This window comes from Moschus berezovskii, chromosome 1 (assembly GCF_049115385.1).
Source record: "Moschus berezovskii isolate FMDL1 chromosome 1, NW_MosBer_1.0, whole genome shotgun sequence".
In the NCBI taxonomy this organism is placed as follows: domain Eukaryota; kingdom Metazoa; phylum Chordata; class Mammalia; order Artiodactyla; family Moschidae; genus Moschus; species Moschus berezovskii.
This window is the reverse complement of record NC_142460.1, coordinates 71,052,068-71,076,074: the sequence shown is the minus strand read 5'-3', so window position 1 is coordinate 71,076,074 and position 24,007 is coordinate 71,052,068. Positions and strand designations below refer to the sequence as shown.

Genomic DNA, 24,007 nt, shown 5'->3' with positions numbered 1-24,007 from the left:
TAGCCATGTTTATGTCTTCTTTGGAGAACTGTCTGTTTAATTCTTTGGCCCATTTTTTGATTGGGTCATTTATTTTTCTGGAATTGAGCTGCAGGAGCTGCTTGTATATTTTGGAGATTAATCCTTTATCAGTTGCTTCATTTGCTATTATTTTCTCCCATTCTGAAGGCTGTCTTTTCACCTTACTTATAGTTTCCTTTGCTGTGAAGAAGCTTTTGATTTTAATTAGGTCCCATTTGTTTATTTTTGCTTTTATTTCCAATATTCTGGGAGGTGGGTCACCGGATCCTGCTGTGATTTATGTCGGAGAGTGTTTTGCCTACGTTCTCCTCTAGGAGTTTTATAGTTTCTGGTCTTACATTTAGCTCTCTAATCCATTTTGAGTTTATTTTTGTGTATGGTGTTAGGAAATGTTCTAGTTTCATTCTTTTACATGTGGCTGACCAGTTTTCCCAGCACCACTTGTTAAAGAGACTGTCTTTTCTCCATTTTATATTCTTGCCTCCTTTGTCAAAGATAAGGTGTCCATAGGTGCGTGGATTTATCTCTGGGCTTTCTATTTTGTTCTATTGATCTATATTTCTGTCTTTATGCCAGTACCATACTGTCTTGATGACTGTGGCTTTGTAGTAGAGCCTGAAGTCTGGCAGGTTAATTCCCCCAGTTCCATTCTTCTTCCTCAAGATTGCTTTGGCTATTCGAGGTTTTTTGTATTTCCATACAAATTGTAAGATTATTTGTTGTAGTTCTGTGAAAAATATCATTGGTAGCTTGATAGGGATTGCATTGAATGTATAAATTACTTTGGGTAGTATACTCATTTTTACAATATTTATTCTTCCAATCCATGAACATGGTATATTTCTCCATCTATTAGTGTCCTCTTTGATTGCTTTCAGTAGTGTTTTATAGTTTTCTACGTACAAGTCTTTTGTTTCCTTAGGTCATTATTCCAAAACATAATATCTTAGTAAATTATACTGCTGTAACATTAGTAGGTATTTTTTTTTCTGAAATATCTGCATTTTATTGTTGTGTTACTGTTTTTTTTTTTTTTTTCCTTTGAGTATAACAACTTGGATTTTTATTTTTTTAGAATTTGAAATGCAAGTGTTGAATTTTATTTTTTTTATTTTACAATATTATATTGGTTGGTTTTGCCATACATTGACATGAATCTGTACCAGGTGTACATGTTTTTATTTTTAATGCCTCAGTGTATTTACTAAAATTATTGGTCTTTGAGGAAAAATTAACATATAGCTTTTTGTAAATTCAAGTGAGGAGTAGAAATAAAAAGACTTATTAAACCATCCACTTCACTAGTCAGAATTATCAGGAAAAAAAAATTCAGTTATATTGAATCTGCTGATATTAACTGTTCTAGTCAGCCCTGTTGGTGATACTGTGATCTGTACTCAAACATTTGCTTCCTCAGTTTGGTTTGATTAAACATAGGATAAAGATTTTCTTTCTTAGCAACTGCTTTACATATATGCATGAGATAAATCATGAAAGCCTTTTAAGAGTACTGACTTTGTCCTTTGGCCACCTACATGCTTCATAGAAAACTTCGGGATCTTAACCATTGTCATTCACCTTTTACACGTTTCTCATGGTTCTTTTTTTTCAATTTGGTTTGATAATTTAGAAGTTTGAGGCAGTTTGTACATATGACACAAAATTATAGACATATAACTTGAAATATATAATAGCTTCAGTTTCTAAAGGCAGTTTATGTTCAAGGAATAATTTTGAATTTAATTTTTGTCAGTAAACTCTGAATTGTCCCAAGTCACTCACCCTGTGAAATGCCTCCCTGACCTCATGGATCACATTAATTTACTGAATGCTACCAGTCTGAGCTACATTTAAGCCCATTGAATGAAAGCTCAGTGAAGTGACTTCTTTTAAAATTAAGCTTTCTAGGAGTCAGAACATTTTACACACATGCTTTTACCTGTTTCAAAAGAATCCATTGTAATATATTTCAGTTCTTTATCACAATTTCATTGTTGTGCTTTGCAAAAATCTCCAAAAATTTTTTGCTCAAGATTAATTATGAGAAAAAAAATACTTCAAAATGAAAAAGCCCCCTTTCTTATTAGACAGAATGAAACTGTTATATAAACTGTTTCATTTCATGTATATCTTTGCTTGACTGCCAGAGAGGCTCAAGAGCAGTTATCCTTAGCCTATGGTGTGAGGCTAACATGAGATGACCAGAGCGGGGTCATTTGAAACTGCTGACTCACTCTTGACCTGCTTTTGGGTTTTCCTGATGGCTCAGACAGTAAAGAATCTGCCTGCAATGCAGGAGACCCAGGTTTGATCCCTATGTTAGGAAGATCTCCTGGAGAAGGGAATGGCTACCCACTACAGTATTCTTGCCTAAAGAATTCCATGGGCAGAGGAGCCTGGCAGGCTACAGTCCATGGGGTCGCAAAGAGTTGGACACGACTGAGCAACTAACACACGCACTTGACCTTTTATACATGGAAGTATTCTAATTCCATTCCAAATAATATCGATATCCCTTGGTACTAAACACTTCTAAGAAGAAAAAAAATGCAGCTTTCTTCCTCGTTTCCAGTCTCCTGTCATTAACAGGACAAATTTCTAGTCTGTTGCCAGTTGCTTTATGAGATCCTATGAGTCACTGTTTTTATTCATTTTTAAACCACGTGTATTAGAGCTCTTTATCAAAAGAAATATTTTAATTGTTCTTAATGGAATATCATAGAACATGGAGGTTTCTTTCTGCTTATAAATAAGCACTTGATTATATCATTCTGCAAAGGATTAACACATTATAGTGTCTAAAAAGTATAATAGAAAATTCATAAAATCAGTTCTTCACTCTGACTTGAACTTCTAAAAGAATCCTCTGTATATACTAAACTGAAGTTTAACTTAGTAGTTGTAGAACCGTATAAGGTAAACAAAGGTGATTGCTAAATTTAAACAGATATATGAGCATTTTACTGCTATTATTTTCATTATAGTTTAATGTGTAAAATTTTAGACCAGTGCAATGATAAGCCTTTTCTGGCATTATGGAGATTTGGTTTCCTTGAGGAAATCAGTATCCCTAATTAAAGACAGAGGTTAGATATCTTCATGATGTTAAGTCCCTCTTTAAACCAGCCTCTTTATTCCAGCATTCAGTGACCTGCACACCTGAGTCAGGCCCACCTCTTCAGCCTTCCAAGCCCACTGACTGCTCTATAATAGTGATTTTTAAACTGCAGGGCCCAGTGTTTCTGCAAAAGAGCCTTAGGGCTCCTATACGATCAAAAAGGGGAAGTGAAGCAGGGACACAGCTCTGATGCTGCTTTTATCTGGTTTCCATTTTAGGCCTTCATGCAAGATTTCTTTTGGCAAAATAATAATGCCCACCCCGCGGTACATGAGCCATCTACTCTGGACAAGCCAGTCATATCTTAACAAACCCTGAAGAGTCCTCAAAAAAGCTTTATGCTTTCCTGTCTGCAAACCCAGGGCTACTGCTAGGACATATATGCTTTTATGTGCATTACAAAAAGACACTTCTTTTGTGTTGGTGGGTTGCTTTGTGCCAGGGCCAGTGCTCCAGGAACAAAGCCAAGGCTGTGGTTATGTCTGCTCGTTCCCAGTACTGTGTCTTTTTGCAATGCACAAAATACACAATGTATCTGGCAGCCCTTACTGAACCTTTCCCTCACTATATTTCTACCTGGAATCTTCTTTTGAAGTCCTTATCCAATCTTACAGTCACAGTTCAACTCTGAAAGCTAGCCAAACTGACTTTATTAGAGATAAAGGAAAGTTTTTCACTGGGATCCAGAAATGCAGTTGCATAAAGTACAGAGAAAGCTTGGATCATTAGCAACAGTTACTGGGACTGCTTTAGGGGTTTGGTTGCCTATGACCTTATGAGGCACACCCATGATGTGGTTTCCGAGGGTGCTCATGCCCTTTGAGGGTTGCCCTCACAGAGTTCAGGTCAGAGATCCAGTGAAGCGAGGTCCTCCTGGGGCATAGCCAGTGTGGAGACTACTATGTCCGAGTGTTGATGGATTCATGGGGTAGAACCATGGTTCTCAAATTGTGGTCTTGAGACCCGCAGCATCAGCATCACCTAGAAATTTGTTAAGAATGCCAATTATTTTTTTTTTTTACAAATTCTTTTTTTCTTTTTATTTTTATTGGAGGCTAATTATTTTACAATATTATATTTGTTGGTTTTGCCATACATTGACATGAATCCGCCCCGGGTGTACATGAGTTCCCCCTCCCGAACCCCCCTCCCACCTCCCTCCTCCCTTTATCCTCCCTCTGGGTCATCCCCGCATACCATACCCGAGCATCCTGTAACATGCATCGACCTTGAACTGGCGATTCGTTTCACATATGATGATGCACTCCTGGGCATACACACTGAGGAAACCAGAATTGAAAGAGACACATGTACTCCAATGTTCATTGCAGCACTGTTTATAACAGCCAGGACATGGAAGCAACCTAGATGTCCATCTGCAGATGAATGGATAAGGAAGCTTTGGTATATATACACAATGGAGTATTATTCAGCCGTTAAAAAGAATGAACCAGTTCTAATGAGGTGGACGAAACTAGAGTGAAGTAAGCCAGAAAGAAAAACACCAATACAGTGTACTAACGCATATATATGGAATTTAGAAAGATGCAAATGATAACCCTGTATATGAGACAGCAAAAGAGACACAGATGTATAGAATAGTCTTTGGGACTCTGTGGGAGAGGGTGAGGGTGGGATGGTTTGGGAGAATGGCATTGAAACATATATATTATTATAAGAATGCCAATTCTTTAGACCTACTCAAGACTTACTAAATTAGAAACTCTGGGAATAGGACCAAAAGTCTGTATTCTCACAAGCCTTTGGGGTGATTCTGATGTATGCTCAAGTTGGAGAAACCCGAGACTAGCTTATTCCTAGAGGAATGCAGCCAGCGTGAGAAAGGGAAATAAAACCACACCATGTGAACTATTTGGAGAAGGAAATGGCAACCCACTCCAGTGTTCTTGCCTGGAGAATCCCAGGGACAGGGGAGCCTGGTGGGCTTCCGTCTGTGGGGTCACACAGAGTCGGACACGACTGAAGTGACTTAGCAGTAGCAGCATGTGAACTATGGTACATTAAAGGAACTGAAGGTGTTTTAACCAAGAGAATAGAAGATCATGAATATATTAGAGTTGCCTTCAACCACTTTTTTTGTGAAAGAATGATTAGATTTCTTCCATGTCTCCTCAAATGATCAAAGATTGACCAGTGAGAAGAATTAGGAGTGAAAAAATGCATGCCTCTTAAGCTTCCTGAATTAATAATAATTCTTATATCTCAGATGGGTACTGAATTCTCTAACACTGGAGGACTTAATCAGTGGCAAATCACTACATATGGGGATTTTATGAATATGAGTTAAAGAGTGAGGAGTTTTGTTTCACTTCAGTAGCTCTTCAAACCCTATTACAAGTCTATCAGTTACATCTCGCATTGATAGTCTTTTAAAACTTTCAGAGTATTGGATCAATCTTTGAGATAACTTTTGGGCAGTATCTTTGAGATAATTTTTGGGCAGTCCAGAGGAAAGATGGCATTGTTTTAACTGTTCAGATTGCCTCTTTTCCTACACTTGAGTAAAAGATTGTAAGTATTTCAGATAGTGGGGAAAAAGAATTAAGAAAATTCCATAATGCCTCCTCCCAGAGAAAACCTCTTGTCAGGTTTCCTTCTTACACAGCATTATTTTGATTGATACCTATTTCCGCACTTTAAAGTGCAGAGCAAACCTTTTCCTCCCAGTCTTTCTGCAGTTTTTAATAATCTCTTAAAATAAGTATTAAAAATTTTCAATTTAGCATCATAATTACCACACTGTAAATCACAGACAGTAATATCCTGCTTTTTTAGAGTAGACTAATCCCATCATGTTTGTTCATTCATTTCTGAAACATTTATTACTATATATAATGATACACTGGCTATGGTATTTTCACTTTGTATGTTTTAATCCTAAGTGTGGATATAAAATTTTAGTGGATTTTTGAAGAATTTATTTTTAAAAACTATTGATTTTCAAGTTTGGTAGTTATTGTACTCTCTGTAGTAACTGTATCGTATGTATTTTCCCACTGAAGCAGAAACCCTTCCAACCTTACAACTTGCTGTAGAAGCCCGTTTACCCTGTACCTGACCAGTAGCCAAACTTATCATGAAACATCATAGTGATTCAGAATTGAATTAAATATTCCATGCTATTTATGTTTACATTTTAGTGTACCCAGCGACTTTTTAGGTGCAATAGATTAATGGTACAGTATCATACTACTGTACATTATGTAGTCTGTTTCTGACTCAGTAATCAGTCTGGAATCTAATATTTAGCCTTAAATAAATAGATGATTAGAAATAGCTTAGGTATATCTAACAGAACTATAAATTTACCCTTAAGGAAACAGAAAGTTTATGTATTGTAGAAGACAGTCTTTTCTCTGACCCAATATTAAATCTATGATGTTTTTCAGTTCAGTTCAGTTCAGTCGCTCAGTCGTGTCCGACTCTTTGCCACCCCATGAATCACAGCACGCCAGGCCTCCCTGTCCATCACCAACTCCCGGAGTTCACTCAAACTCATATCCATCGAGTCGGTGATGCCATCCAGCCATCTCATTCTCTGTCGTCCCCGTCTCCTCCCACCCGAATGAACAAGAACTAAAAGTAAATTTTATTGAACATTTAACTGTAAATCTTTGGAAATTTTCTATATTTATGCAGAAATAACCATATTTGGTCCATTTGGTTAGCCTTCCAAAATCAAAAAGTTAATATTTGTTGCATGGAATTTATCTTCTTACCCCTTCCTAAAATGTTTCAGCAAAATTAATGAGGCTGATCCATTGACTTTTCAATTATTGAAAACTCAGAATCTAAGACTCGTTGTAATCTCAAAATTAATGAAAGCAAATTAAGTAGCCTTGGTTAGGTTAAAAAAAAAAGTCTCTAGCAAAGCTGGGGATAATTATTGTATTCAAATAAGGAAAGGAAATAATGACTTCAACTCTTGCCTTACATTATCTAGTCAGACTTTAGTATAAGTATACATTTCCTTCTTAAATTATCAAATTCTTACATGTTTTTAATATCAAACTCAAATGAAATTTAAAACAATGAAATATTATCTGTTCTTCTTTAATAGTTAACATTTTAGCCTTACGTTAGCAATACAAATTTCACAGAATTTGAATTTATGAAAAATCAGAATCTAAAGTAATTTTCGGTACTAGTATCTTTGAAGTGCAGGCTATTTACCAAGCAGTGTGCCTGGTACCATGTTTCTGTTAGGAGATATAATTCAAACACAGTTGAGTGTAAGATAAGGTCCCTGTCCTTTAGATGTCAAGTCCATTTTACAGATTATGTCTGCCTAATGCTTAAGAGAGATTAATTGATATGATAATACTATAAAAAGGCAAAATTCAAAATCCACTTTTTCTCCTTGACTTTACAGCAGTTTCTATTCATTGTACAGGACAAATTGGGGCATAAAATTAAAATTAGAAACAGTTTCTATCCTCAACAATTTTACCATCAAATAGATCTGAAAGATACAAAATTAGTAGTTTGCATCATTTAGGAAAAACAGGAAAAGCATTTTTGACCAAGTGATGAATAAATTAGAAAATATGCAGGCAGATTAGAAAATGGTTACTATCAGTCATGAAATGTTTTCTTACTTTCAAAAACTGATCTTTACAGAGAATTTCTAATTGTCTTCTTCAGCCAGTTGGCAAAGATAATAGTTTTAATCTGAAAATTATCTTTATTTTTAAGATCCCTTTTTTGATCCAGCAAGTGGCCAAGTTCCTTTGCCTCCTGCTAGGAGATTACCAGGTGAAAATGTCAAATCCAACAGAGCATCACAGGACTATGATCCGCTTCCTTCATCTTCAGGTGAGTTGGCTAATAATAATAATACCTTACATTTGCATAGTGCTTTTTAGAGCACCTTTCATTCATTATATAATTTAACGAGTGCTGCCAGCCTAAGAAAGTATTTTTATCACCTTTGCATTTGCCCATAAAGCATGTATTATGTGAAGAATGCCTATAGAATTGTCTCACAGAAAATTTTAAATTAAGCCTTAATTTTGATCTGTCAGTAAGGCATGTTCTGTGCCTCAAAAATCAATTCATTCTCTTAACTGAGTTCATGGAAAGATCCAAGGCAGCCAAGTAAGTAAATATTTCATTTTCTAACTTTTTTTTGCCTTATCAGATACGAGAAATGGGAGAGATGACTATATACACTGAAATGTTGTGTTCTCTTATTTTTCCATTAAAGGAAAAAAAATCTCTTTAGAATTACTATTAACACCAGACTGTTAATTTGCAAGCTTATTTAGGGCTACCATGCAATGTTCAGCTGCCAGTCAGTGAGTGTTGGATTGGTCAAAAAGTTGGTTCAGGATTTTGGTACGACGTTTCAGAAAAACCCAAACTTTTTGACCAACCCAATAAGAGGATATACCATTTTAGTAACTACAAGTCATACTCATAGCCTTTATTAATGAAGTGCTGCTGATCTGCTTCTTCAGGATGCCTTCCTTGACCCACCATATCTAAAATAGGTCCCCCTACTTTACACAGTCACTTTCCCCTTCTTTTGCCTTATGTTTCTTAATACCACCTTCCATTAATTTGTTTGCTTGACCATTTATCTCCTCACTCAGACACTAATGCTTTAAAGATATATTCATGATTTGGTTCACTGCTATATCCCCAAGTGTCCAGAGGAGTGCCTACATATTTCTTGGATGAGTGGCTGGATACAAGGGAGGAGGGAAGAGTAACTGACAGATGTTATGCTGAACATACACATATTAAACAATTAAAACAGTATAGTTGTCTCACAATTAGAGGCATCAGAAGTTTTTCCTGTGTAAATTTTTGTCCTATATCAGTATTTTTTAATATATTTTGACTTTTTTTTTTTTGAAGTACGGTTGATTTATAATGATATGTTACTTTCAGGTGTATAACAAAGTGTTATATAACTGAATATGTGTGTGTGTGTGTGTGTGTGTGTGTGTGTGTATGTGTGTGTATCAGTTCTGTTTAGTCACTCAGTCGTGTCCAACTCTTTGCAACCCCATGGACTGCAGCATGACAAGCCTCCCTGTCCATCACCAGCTCCAGGAGTTTACTAAAACTTATGACAGTGGAATCGGTGATGCCATCCAACCATCTCATCCACTGTCATCCCCTTCTCCTACCTTCACTCTTTCCCAGCATCAGGGTCTTTTCCAGTGAGTCTGTTCTTTGCATCAGGTGGCCAAAGTATTAGAGTTTCAGCTTCAGCATCAGTCCTTCCAATGAATATTCAGGACTGATTTCCATTAGGATGGACTGGTTGGATCTCCTTGCCGTACAAGGGCCTCTCAAGAGTCTTCTACAACACCACAGTTCAAAAGCATCAATTCTTCAGCGCTCAGCTTTCTTTACAGGCCAACTCTCACATCCATACATGACTACTGGAAAAAACTATAGCATCGAATAGACAGACCTTTTTGGCAAAGTAACGTCTCTGTTTTTTAATATGCTGTCTAGGTTTGTCATAACTTTTCTTCCAAGGAGCAAGCATGTTTTATGTCTGCAGTCACCATCTGTAGTGATTTGGGAGCTCAAAAAAATAAAATCTGTCACTGTTTCCCCATCTATATGAAGTGATAGGACCAGATGCCATGATCTTAGTTTTCTGAATGTTGAGTTTTAAGCCAAATTTTTCACACTCGTCTTTCACATTTATCAAGATACTCTTTAGTTTTTCTTTGCTTTCTGCCATAAGGGTGGTGTCATCTGCATATCTGAGGTTATTGATATTTCTCTCAGCAATCTTGATTCCAGTTTGTGCTTCATCCAGCCCAGCATTTCTCATGATGTACTCTGCATATAAGCTAAATAAGCAGGGTGACGATATACAGCCTTGACATACTCCTTTTCCTATTTGGAACCAGTCTGTTGTTCCATGTACAGTTCTAACTGTTACTTCTTGACCTGCGTACAGATTTCTCAGGAGGCAGATCAGGTGGTCTGGTACTCCCATCTCCTTCAGAATTTTTCACAGTTTATTGTGATCCACACAGTCAAAGACTTTGGCATAGTCAATAAACCAGATGTTTTTCTGGAACTCTCTTGCTTTGTCGATGATCCACCAGATGTTGGCAACTTGATCTCTGGTTCCTCTGCCTTTTCTAAATCCGGCTTGAACATCTGGAAGTTCATGGTTCACGTACTTTTGAAGCCTGGCATGGAGAATTTTGAGCATTACTTCGCTAGCTTACGAGATGAGTACAGTTGTGCAGTCGTTTGAGCATTCTTTGGCATTGGAATGAAAACTGACCTTTTCCAGTCCTGTGGCCACTGCTGAGTTTTCCAAATTTGCTGGCATATTGAGTGCAGCACTTTCACAGCATCATCTTTCAGGATTTGAAATAGTTCAACTGGGATTCCAATACCTCCACTAGCTTTGTTCGTAGTGATACTTCCTAAGGCCTACTTGACTTCACATTCGAGAATGTCTGGCTCTATGTGAGTGATCACACCATCATGATTATTGGGGTTGTGAAGATCTTTTTTGTATGTTTATATATGTGTACTGTGTATATATGAATATACATATATATATTCATCTTCAGATACTTTTCCATTATAGGTTATTACAACATACTGAATAGCATATTAAAAAGCAGAGACATTACTTTGCCAACAAAGGTCCGTCTAGTCAAGGCTATGGTTTTTCCCGTGGTCATGTATGGATGTGAGAGTTGGACTGTGATGACAGAGAATGAGGTGGCTGGATGGCATCACCGACTTGATGGACATGAGTTTGAGTGAACTCCGGGAGTTGGTGATGGACAGGGAGGCCTGGCGTGCTGTGATTCATGGGGTCGCAGGGAGTCGGACACAACTGAGCGACTGAACTGAACTGAATATAGTTCCCTGTGCTATGCAATAGGACCTTGTTTTTTTATCTATTTTATATATAGTACTATGTATCTGCTAATCCCAAACTCCTAATTTATCCCTCCCTGCTCCTTTTCCCTTTTATACCAATTTGTTTCCATGTCTGTGAGTTTCTGTTTCATAAGTAGATTCACTTATATCACTTTTTTCAGATTCCACATGTAAGTGACATCATATGACATTTATCTTTCTCTGTCTGATTTACTTTATTTAGTATCATAATCTCTAGGTCCATCCATGTTGGTATAAGTGGTATTATTCTTTTTTAATGGCTACCTAATATTCCATTGTATTTATGTATGTGTCTCTATATAGTCTCTTCTTTATCCATTCATCTATCAGTGGACACTCAGGTTGTTTCCATATCTTGGCTACTTTAAATAGTGCTGCTATGAACACTGGGGTACATGTATCTTTGAATTTTTTTATCTTTTCCAGATATATCCCTGGGAAATGGGTTGTTGGATCATATGGTAACTTGATTTTTCATTTTTAAGGAACCTCTATATTATTGTTCTCCATAATGACTGCACCAGTTTATATCCTCCCCTACAGTGTAGGAGGGTCCTCTTTTCTCCACACCCTTTCCAGCATTTATCATTTGTAGACAAAAATGTAGACGGCCATTCTGACCTGTGTGAGGTGATATATCATTGTAGTTTTGATTTGCATTTCTCTAATAATTAGCAGTGTTGAGCATCTTTTCATGTGCCTCTTGGCCATCTGTATGTCTTCTTTTGGAAAGTGTCTCTTTAGGTGATCTGCCTATTTTTTGTGTTTTGTAAAAATTGATCTGGATGAGTTGTTTGTATATTTTGGAAGTTAATCCCTTGTTTGGTTTCCTCTAGTTTTATAATACCTGGTCTTCTATTTAGGTCTTTAAACTCATTTTGAGTTTATTTTTGTATATGCTACTACTTATTTTAATTTCATTCTTTTATATACAACTGTCCAGTTTTCCCAGCACCACTTATTGAAGAGACTGTCTTTTCTCCATTGCATATTCTTGCCTCCTTCATTACAGATTGACCATAAGTGAGTGGGTTTATTTTTGGGCTTTCTGTCCTGTTCATTGATTCACGTTGTCTGTTTTTGTGCCAGTACAGTACTATTTTGATTACTGTAGCTTTGTAGTATAGTGTGAAGTCAGGGAGTGTGATTTCTCCAGCTCCATCCTTCTTTCTCAAGATTGTTTGACTATTTAAAGTCCTTTGTGTTTCAATACAAATTTCAAAATTTTTTCTCTGAAAAGTGCCATTGCTAATTTGATAGGAATTACATTCAATCTGTAGATTGCTTTGGGTAGTATAGTCATTTTGACAATATTTATTCTTCCAATCCAAGAACAGAATATATCTTTCTGTTTGCATCACCTTCAATTTATTTAATCAGTGTTTTATAGTTTACAGAGTATGTCTTTTGCCTTCTTAGGTAGGTTTATTCCTAGGTATTTTATTCTTTCTGTTGTGACAGTAAATGAGATTGTTTTCTTAATTTCATTGATACTTTATTGTTAATGTATAGAAATGCAACAGATTTCTGTATATCAATTTTGTATCCTGCAGCTTTACCTAATTCATTAATAAGCTCTCGTAATTTACTGGTGGCATCTTTACAGTTTTCTGTGTATAGTAGCAAGCTATCTTCCAACAGTGACAGTTTTTTGTTTTTTTTTTACTTCTTCCTTTCTAATTTGGATTCTTTTTTTTTCTTCTTCTCCACTGTGGCTAGGACTGCCAAAGCTATTTTGAACAAAAGTGGCAAGAGTGGCATCCTTGTCTTATTCTTGATCTTAGAATGCTTTCAGATTTTCATTGTTGAGTATGATGTTCACAATGGGTTTGCCCTGTATGTTCTTCATTATGTTGAGGTATGTTCCCTATATGCCCACGTTCTGGGTAGTTCTTATCAGAAATGGATGTTGAATTTTATCAAAAGCATTTCTGTATCAAGATGATCATATGGTTTTTAGTCTTTAGCTTGTTAATGTGATATATATCAAATTGATTTGTGGATGCTGAAAAAATCCTTTCAATCCTGGGATAAATCCCACTTGATCATGGTGTATGATCCTTTTTAATGTATTGTTGCATTCAGTTTGCTTTCAAGCTCAAAAGTCAGCTCACAGATTTGTTAACAGTGAACAGTTGTCCATTCTGTAACATCCAAATTAAGGTAGACAGCTGCTTTGAGAATTATTAACACAATAGCTCTGTACTTGATGACACGCATGGGAGATGCATAAAAATCCCTCTATAGTTTCATCAGTTTTCACACTTGAATATAACTTGGAAAATTTTACTAACTTTTTCAAATTTTGGTCCATGCTGTCTTTACCAGTTTACTTCTAGCCAGTCCAGTATTTCAGATATATCCATGGATACCCACTGAAATACTATTTTCAGTTGAAAGGGAAGATATCCAGAATGATGGAAAAATGTGAAAGTCAGAAAGGAGAGACAGTATCTAACTTATATATATATGGAAAATAAAGCAAATTCCTTGAGATGTTAAAATACAACTTTGAGAAGAGTGCCATGACTGATTTAAAAATAACATTCTGTATCACCAGCTCTGTATTAACAGAAACATATTCTCAAGTTACAAGAAGGATTGTGGCCTAAACATTCTATTTTCACAGCTTTACAGTTTACACCATAGCATGCAGGTATTATTTAGCCCAGAATAACATCATTTACATATATGATTTCAACTGGTAGAAACTCCAGTTAGTATTACACTAGAAATTTCATGGAAGAACTTTGAGTGACAAACCCGTTGAAACATCCCCAGATAGGCATTTACCAGAAGCCTGAACTGGCTTTTTACCGGAGTGAAAAACTAGCCTTGAGAATTACTTTGAGGGTCTCAGCTAGCTATAACATCAAATATTTCAACTGACTCCTTGAACTCTCTTTACAAACACAGTCAAACCACAGAAAATAAGATACTTTTTTCCAGCAAGATACTTGTTCACATGAGCCTTCACAGAGCTCCAAGCTGTCCACTAGTTTATTTCACACTGGGAGAGGGACTTAGCTTGCCTTCTGGATTAGATCTTTCCATCATAAACTTGAGACTGGATGATATGTGCCTTTGGGATACTAGCAGCACTTATTTTGCAGTAGCATTTTTATACTATTAAGACCTTTTTAAGATGATTGTTGAGGATTCTGGTATAATTTGCTGCATCTTATAAATTCCATTTCTATTTTTTATGGTGATCCAGTTGATGATGACTAATTTATGTATATAAACTTTATGAAAAGAATATTTCTAATTCCAAAAATTTAATTGATTTAAAAGTATTTTCCTTAAAAAAGATGTGTGCATGTCTTCATATACAAAGAGCCTTCCAAATGTTTTATTCCTCCCCCTCCAAAAGTTTATAACTCTCTAAAATTTTTAGATGTAACAATATTTAATGATATGAATATGTTATAATGATAGTTAATAAGTGGATTTTGCCAGCTTGTGTTAAATTCCTGTATATCTGTATGTGGGTGACATTAGCAAAATTATTATAATAAAAATTATTAGCAAAATTATTATTTTGCTAATAATCTGCTTATTTCTTCACATGGGGTTCATGTCTATACTAGCTGTGCAGGAGCTTTTACACATTTTTCAGTTTGCTTTTCTCTTGTTGTAAGACATATGTGCTACAGTTTGAATACCATTCTTTAAAAACTCAGGGAATCCAACTGACAGAATACAAAGTCATAATGATGATGTGTTTTTGCTCATGCTGATGAGTACAGATGAGCTTTTTAATATTCTTAGTATTTAGAAGGACATTTAAGGCAACACTTAAAAATAATGCTAGAATTTCAGCACATGACTTGTATTAAATGTGTTTGTAATAGATATTATTACCAAGTATACCTGCAAAATTAAGGAGGTCTCATAAAAGTAATTAATTCCAGTACTACTTTTCCTTCATTAACTTAAAGGAAAAGTGATCAGATGTTGAATGAATTTTATATTAAGACCTCAATTGGAAACTGTGGCTTCATTTCAAATAAGAGTTGGAATTGTGTATTGTTATTAGAGATGTTTTAAGATAGTGTTTTTAAGGTTTTATGTTCCAACAAAGGAAATTGCAGTGTTACAGAGTTTTACTTTAGTTCAGCTACCTAAAATGTTTTTCCTTATATACAACTTCAGGTTTAAAACCACAGAACATAGTGTTATTTTTCTTACAAACATAATACTAATATACTAATACTTCTTCTATAACAATTTTCTGAATGTATTAAAAAAGTTATAACCTAGGCTCTGTTTTTAACAATCATAATTACCTACTATAGTGTATGTGAAGATATTTGTAATTTAGTAAAAACTTTGTATCTAAAACATGTCCTTCTAAAATTAGATAGTATATCGATAGTGGCAGCAATTCAAGTTTACATAATGAGTTTGAGAAATAATTGATCCAACTTATGTGTCAATAATAAAATGAGATTTATGTCCTGATGAGTTATTTTTAATACTCAGATATTGTTATACATGAAAAAATATGTATTCCAAGACTCTTGATGTCCATCCCAAGTGTTGGCAGTGAATTACTAAAATAATCTTAGAAATTATATCTCAAACTTTAAAAGAGATTATGTACAGTTTAGCACCTATAATTTTAAATATAGATAACAGAATTTAGTTTAATATGTTTTGAGTAGTTTATATAAATATAATACAATGTAATATGTAAATTATAAGTAAATGTAAATTTATTATGGAATAAAGATCTAGCTATAACTTAAATGGGTGAGACACAGCAGAGTTTAGTAATGTACCCAAGGTCTCAAAGCTAATACATGATGGGATTTGATTCAGTAAGTATGCAGTTATTTATGTTGTTGTTAGGTTTAAAAACTTAACTCATCCATTCATACAATAATGATTGCTAAGCTGAGTTTGGAGATACCTATGAGAAAAATCAAAAACAGTAGCGAAGGAATAGTAGTGATGGAAGAGGGTACTAAGAAATCTAAAATTGTAGGGAGCGATTTCAAAACTGCATTTTGATTACATGAGATTCTTGAGTTTAAGAAGCTCAAGATTCTTTAGGATTCAGACTTGTAAAAGCAAAGTAGACAGAATCTGAAGCTTTGTTTAAAATTATTAAAGTAGTACATGGACATTAGAGAATAAAGTAGAATTAAAAGAAGCAAAAGTCACCTAGAACCATGTCATCAATAGAAACAGTATTGCCATTTTGGAGGCCTTCTTTCTAATGGTTGACCATGCACACATTCACGCAGTGGAAATCATACTCCACAGTATAATATAGTATCATACCTTACTTACAAATCATTAAACTTTTTTTGAAATGTCAGTGTCACTTTAAATTATTGTATGATAGTCCATCATTTTGATATACTGTCACACTAGCGCTTCTCAAATCTTTTTCCCTACCAATGCTCTAACTCTGAATGACAAGGGGATTACGGCTTTAAGTGGACCACCACATGCAGGGAATTGCCTTAAAAATCTTTGTTATTTCAAAAATGTCTACAAATTTTACGTTTTACTAGGTATATCTACATTTCCATCTTTAAAAACATAAGTCTCTCATATCCTTGAGGATAACTGGTGACCAGGAAGATGTACTGTTTGTATCTGGTGGCTTTACATCTTCTTGCACTTACTTGGATATTGTTGTCCTTACTCCCAGGAGTTCAAAAATACCATGAGCATGGACAGTGACCCCAGAATACACACACGTGCTTCCAATCATATTTTTAAGGATACAGGTGTTCAGGTACAGAATTCCCCACAGAGCTTGTAAAATTCACAGTCATTCCAGTGTATTACAAAACTACAACATAACTCCTTTGAGGGAACTCTAAGATCGGTTCATCTGCTCCTTTCCATCATCTACACATTCCAACGTGAGTAAGGACCTGGTGTCTCCTCTTTTAGACACCATGAGAAAGAAGTGGAGACAGTGAAGGCTGCCCATGAGTTTTAGGAAGAGGTGTCTAGAGAGAGGGGTTGGCTTTAAGTGATTTGATATAATCATCAGCATGAAACTTTTTTAACAGGTGCTTTTTTTTTTTTAATTCTTAAAGGTTACTCTTCAAGTTGTAAGAGATCATGCCTGTTGGTGTCTTGCTTAAAAGTTTATAAGAGCTCACTAAAAATTCCAGGTTTTTTTTTCCTATTCCACACTTGAATCCCTATTGATTTATAGTAACTGCTGTTCTATATAGCATTTGAGTATAGTGGTTACCATTACAGATGTTAATTCATTGTCCTCTCTTTCAAAGTCTACTCAGCACATATACCAAGCGTTACATTAACTAATTCACATACTAACTGAGAAGAGATAAGTTACACCTCTAATGGAGACAAAAAAGTATCTTTGCAGAGTGAAAATTATAAAAGCGAACTGCTTACTTAGCTGAAAGTCACTCAAAATCTTAGTGGCCAAGCAGAGATGAATCTTAGTCTGAGTGGTGCTCCTCATTGACATCCTTACCTGGAAAAGTTGTAGCTGTCAGTTGCTGGTGCAGAGCTACACTATCCAATTAAAACAAACAAAAAATTAAAGCATTCCAAATTGAATAAAATATTCAGCAATAAATAGAAATTTATATATAACAGGTGGCAAAAAGTTACATTATAGCATCCACTTACTTCCATTCGTGGGCTCTAATACATGATACGGTTCAACTCAGGGCATCTGTAACATTCCAAAGACATATCAGGTTAGGGTGGCTAGGACTAGGGTTAAATAAGTCAATATATATAAGAGTTTTATATTTAAAGAAAAAAATGTATTTGTGGACAACTAATCTTTGCTTCAGAGGTTTGTCATTTTTACTGAAAATATATCCAAAATCTGTTGTGATTCTTTCCACAAGTGGTTTGAATCATTTCCTCTAGTTGATATTTGAAATAGACCGGAGATACCATAACTCCTCTAGTTTTAATCATTTTGTGGGGTGTTCTATTTTCCCTAACATTTGGTTTAACCTAACTTGGGCTTACACAGAGTCTGACACGACTGAAGTGACTTAGCAGCAGCAGCAACTTGGGCTTCCTGAATTATGCTTAGTACTTATGATTTTTTAAGAAGAGAATAACTTTCTCAAGAAAAAATTATCATCTACACATTCCCATTACATTTGGCCAGTACTGCCAACAGCAGCCTCACAGAGTGAATAGATTTCTTGGGGGGTTTTCCTGGTGATAGATGTCATATTTTTTAGAGTCATCTACCAAGATCAAAGACACGTGTTTATTAAGTCTAAAATCTAAAAGTTCTAAAACTTAATTTTTTATTATACCATGAGATGTCTTGCTGTTACAGCATCTTTCCCAGTTGAGTAGTCTACACAGCTATACTTACCAAAAATGCTTAATAGTCATGTGCCCTTCTCAGTATTTTAGACAGGAACAAAAGAACAGTATTGGAAAAATTCTTCAAAATCTACCAGTACAAGGAATTTAACTTTGTATTTAATTCTAGGTCCTCTTCACACCGAAAAATAAGCCAGAACAGACAGTATTTCAATGTATAAATTCTGTGGTAACTGATTAAAGGAAGTCTTGCTAGAATCTCTAATAGTTTTTTGGGAAGGGATTAGAAGCAAAGCATAATTTATTGTCCATCTCTGCATGACATTAATGGAAATACTTAATAGAAAAATAAATGAAACCTCACCAGTAAGAGATGCAATTTACTAGACCATAATAATTTGAGATGTTTAGTTACAGATACACAAAATAGCACAGACTTTACCAAGAACCAGAAACTAATGTGTGTTCTTATGTCTGAGTATAATGAGCTTTATCTATAATATTTTTTCAAACTAGATATTATTCTGTAAGAAAGAAACAAAACTATCATCCAATTTTGTGTAGAACTAAATATTTTCATCCTGGAGGCTTTTGTGTATGTTATATTGATAGTGCTAGAATTGCAAATAGTTTTTTTATTACCTTCTCAGACAAATATACTACTTTTGAGAAACTATGAAATAATGTATCAGATGATTCTTGGATTTACATTTATTATTGAAAATAGCTTACAGCATTTCCAGACACCATCAGGAAAGTTGGCGAGGGAGTAGAGATCAGGAAGGACAGGACGAGCACAGGAGTCATGAGACATTTGTGTTCTAACCTCACTTCTTCATTTATTTAACTGTTTCCCTGAATGTTGCACTTGTCAGTCATCTAAGAAAAAGAGCATTAAATAAATATTGGTATCTGTCTTGTCAAATTTATGCCATCAAACATTTATGGGTTTAAGACAACTTTTAATCTCTTTTTAAAATCTAGGCTATTGATATTACATACCATATACAGATAAATGGAAATCTGTGATAAAAGTGCCCCCTTAAGTTGCTAGCCCACTTCCTGGTGATCTGCAGGGTGGTGGCCTATATTTTCTTTGTTCTTAATGAGATACTTTCCATTTTTGGACACCAGTGTCATTTGGTTTGAGAAATGAGTATCAAGAGACTGACGTGGAACCCAGTTCTCCACTAATGTTTCTGCTGGCTTCGCTTTTTTTCAAGCTAAGCTTTCTACATTGGAATCTGGATGAAGTATTTCAGCAAAGCACCAACCTATTGACTAACGGCTATCTCAAAGCATCTGCTATTTCATTATTTCCCCCCAGCATCAGTAAGGCCTCACTTTCCAGCATTCTAACTGGAAAAATATTGCTGCAAAGCGTATTTCTCAGAAGCCTTGCTTCTGACATGGGGTGGGACGTAGGACCTGATGGGGATGTTCTGGCAGGAATATCCTTGAGCTGGTAGCAGTTTCCTTCCAGAAACTTCCCAGGAAATTATCTCCACCGTAGTAGAGAAGGTGACTGTACTGCCAGAGTGGAAGCTTTTCTTTTTCGGTTATTTTTTTCCCTTCTATATCTTTTATTCCATATGATGTAAAGAATTATATATAGAAGTGGGAAGACATTTGTGTTCTCAAATTTCCAACACACCTTACCTTTGTTTTCCTGACATTCAAAATAGGGACAATATAACCTATTCAACCACAGTATATAAAAATGTTTTTTGTAGAAACAATGAAAAACTGTTTTAATATAAAATAATGAAATCCTACTGATGTATAATGTCTTTCTTTTTATCTCTTTATTTAAATACTCTTCAAAATCTACTCAGATGGTTCACAAGCACCAGCCAGACCTCCTAAACCACGACCCCGCAGGACTGCACCAGAAATTCACCACCGAAAACCCCACGGGCCTGAGGCAGCATTGGAAAATGTTGATGCAAAAATTGCAAAACTCATGGGAGAGGGTTATGCCTTTGAAGAAGTGAAAAGAGCCTTAGAGATAGCCCAGAATAATGTGGAAGTGGCCCGTAGCATCCTCCGAGAATTTGCCTTCCCCCCTCCAGTCTCCCCACGTCTAAATCTATAGCAACCAAGATCATAAAGACCAGAAGGCGAAGCAGTCGCTGACTATCCCAGGCATGTGGAGAGAAAAGTGAGATGGGATTCGAGAGAGTAGCTTTCTCCTCCTCACGTGGCATCTTTGAGAAGAGAGGCTTCGAAGTGGCTGCTTCTCAGAAGACAGCTGCTGCTTGCTCAGGATGCCAAGGGCTGCGGCTTCCTTACTTTTGCTAGCCATACTTTTAAATCAGGGTTGAACTGACAAAAATAATTTAAAGACGTTTACTTCCCTTGAACTTTGAATCTGTGAAATGCTTTTCCTTGTTTACAAGTTGGCAAAGTTGCAGTTTTTTAGTTTTGTTTTCAGATTTTTGGGTTTTTTTTGATACCTGTACTGTGTTCTTGATCAACCCTCTGTACAGTGGTCAGGTCTGCTGTAACATTTCCTACCAGCTCGCTTGCTGTGTGCGTCAACAGCGAAGTCACATTTTCATTGTGATTGCTCCCATTCCAGCCCCCTACCCAGGTCCAATTTCATTTCTCCCATTTACAAGATGCTTTAAAGGTTCTGATTTTCAACATATCAAACTAATGCAAAACAAGTGTGTGGCCTTCACTACTGAGTCTTTTCTGTGGAAACCATCACTGTTGAGAGATGGGGAAAATCTGAATGTATAAAGCATTTTTGGTTAATTAACTGCCTTTTATAAGGGATTTTCATATGATATAGAAGAGCTTCCCTTTTTGGTATAAGTTTTGTGATCTTTAATCTTCCACACTCTCATCTTTGTCATCCTCGAGGTGTAATGACTGTAAAAGAAACAAAAAAAACAACCTGAAATATTGGAAAGCAACTACTGCAAAGATGGGAGAAATACACTTGCACGTGACAATGCCATACTAAAGTTACATAACGAGGTCCTTTGATATTTATGCCTGCATTACTTATGAGGCATACTGAATAAGAGGGCTATCTCCCAGAAGTGTATTAGTAATTTTCAGATATAATTATGAGCATACCTTTCCCAAAGTGGAACAGACTTCATTTCCTGTTTCAGTGATTACACTCTGGTACCTAACAAGTTTAGGAACCAGTTCATCTTGCAGTGGAAATGGCAAATCTTTGATGCACTGTTAAGTGCTAATGCTACTGTGGCAATTTTTTTTTTTTTTTTGCAAAATTCTTAGTAGTAATTTTCTCTCTACCATCAAATGAGAGTTCATATTTAATTTTTAGAGTCTCATTCATTGCTCCACGTTGTTCCATCCAGTCAGTTGAAAGAAATTTATATAGTTTTGCCTTTTTTGCAAAATGAAGGTAGGTTCTTCAGAAACCACATTATTACTTTTAAACCTACAGATATTTATTGGGCACCTGTGATGTGCTCCGTGCTGTCAGGCACTGTGTTCTTAAAGCACAAACCATCACAAAGTGATTGCATTGTGGTATTCTGTTATCCTTTATCTGCACTTTTGATGGTCAAAAAGTGTCTCTGCTAGACAAAAGCGAGGAATGTTTCCACCAGTGCTTCAGAATTTTCAGGCAGTGTTCTTTTTTAATTACTATTTAGTGAAGAATTGAGACGAAACCAGGTCTGTGTTAAATGCTAGACCCATAGGTGGTCTTCTAAATGTGTACTACCTGTGGGTTTGTGCACCTTTCTGTCACTCATTTAACTTCACACAGTGTGATGTAAAAAGATGCATCTGATAATGAGTGCCTCTTTGGGATTTGAAACCTTGTGACCAAACGTGTAGCAGAGCCAAAGGAAACTAAGTCAAGACTTGTTTAGTCGTTGTGTTGACCTGGGGAGGGAACCAGCACATTTCTTTGTGAGCTGACACATGCCCTGACTTGACAACTTGGTCTCCTAACATGAGGTACTTAAGGAGTCATAGGCCTTGGATAGTTTGTGCTCATGTTTTAATTTCTTCATCTGATTCTGAGCTCGTTCATGTCCCTGGAAGAGAATTTTTAATTTGCCTTAAATGTTCTTCCTGTAAGTAAGTATATGAGGGCAGTTTTTATACTTTTAAAAATTGCATTGGCTAATTCTCCATCACTTTATGAACTCCGTGTTATATCATCATGATTTTTCATTTGTTTTATTAGTTTCTGATGTCATGCTGAAATAGCACTGTGTTTAGGTTTGTTTGTTTTATGACTTGCTGATCTTTGGTACAGTCTAAAAGCCAAAAGTTGCCACTTCATTGTGATAACATTGTTGTAACATTCTTAATAGATCAGGGAAGGATGTAAAATGTGAGTGTTAGAAAGCATAGTATAATCTCTTTCAAACAATCTTTAAAAATGAGTGAAAATTTCCAATGAAAGAAAAAAAAAACAGTGACACTATAGTAAGTTTAGACCTGAAATTTTAAAAATCTATTTTGCAAGAAAACTTACTAGCCTGCACCAAAATCTCTCTGTACCTAGTTCTCAATAGCAACCATTAGTTTTACCGTGAAAAAGACCAAATCAAAATGTGTATGGAATGGAAAGAGGGAAACTTTCTTTCAAACACTGTCATGAAAATCTTACTGCTACCTATTACTTACCAAACTCAAAAAAAAATTTTTTTTGAGGAAATAATTAAACAAAAACACAGTTTTAATCATAAAAGTGACTAGCCATTAATGGCTGGAAATGATCCAGGTTTGGTTTCACTGTGATCCAAAAAGTTTGACATTCCTCCCATTTCTCAAGATTTGGTAATATGATTATTTTTAAAGCCAGTACAACATATCATTTATATAATTAAAACAGATTGTGGCCAACATTAACCTTCTCTCCCCTGTTCCCTAACATACTCTGGGGCAGAAGTACTTACCTTCAAAGATAATCCAGTAAATTATCTCCATAATCTCTTTTTCCCCTTGATGTCTGTAATATCTATCCTGGCCAAATTTTCTAGAATTGAATCAGCAGTGCTTATGGTCAACTTGAACTTCCTTCCACAAAGGTGACCCCTCCCCATCCATATTCCCTTGCCTATATTGCAAATAGTCTTAATAACAGAACCCTAATTGCCCATGAACCACAAAGGGCCCCGTTGGTTAACTCAATATTCCACACACATGAACACTTGCAAAGATTTCTTCATAATGTGAATTTTTTTCTTGTTCAGTTCCAGAAGCATTTCTTATAGTTTGGACATTATTTTTCCTCTCAGATCTTCAACTTGAAGCTTTAATTTGCACTGAATTATCTAACCCAGTTATATTTTTCAGTTTTTTTTTTTCTCTTATGCTGACAGATTTGAAAGCAAATTACAGTATGTTTTCAACAATACAGGTACTTTCTGTTGACCTGGAATTTTAGTGCTTCTAGGAAGAGTTTGAAGAAAATGACAGCAGTTGAGTGAAGGGTTTTCTTCTCAATTACTATTTTATTTTTAATGCCTTTTTAAAACTTGTCTAATGTGGCAAAATAGCTATGTGTTCAATTAATTTATATTTTATTCATCCTTTTTCAATTCTGGTTATTATGTAAACTCCAGTACAATTTTATCTGTTCTTTTAAGGTATTTTATAAAATGAATGTTAACAAAAGCAAAGTTGGTATATTATTTTTCAAATGAATGC

The 24,007-nt window shown here is 35.5% G+C and overlaps 1 protein-coding gene across 5 annotated transcripts in view; it reads left to right on the top strand.

Moving 5' to 3' along the window:
- The window catches only part of CBLB (Cbl proto-oncogene B), a 232,229-nt gene extending 209,257 nt beyond the window's left edge, over positions 1-22,972 (top strand). For all 5 annotated transcript variants that reach the window (XM_088836714.1, XM_055417906.2, XM_055418073.2 and 2 more), the window contains 2 exons: positions 7,856-7,975; positions 20,191-22,972. In XM_088836714.1, the coding sequence (XP_088692840.1) occupies positions 7,856-7,975; positions 20,191-20,450 (380 nt within the window). In that variant the 3' untranslated portion in view covers positions 20,451-22,972. The remainder of the gene's footprint in view (positions 1-7,855; positions 7,976-20,190) is intronic.
- The last annotated feature ends 1,035 nt before the right edge of the window (positions 22,973-24,007 follow it).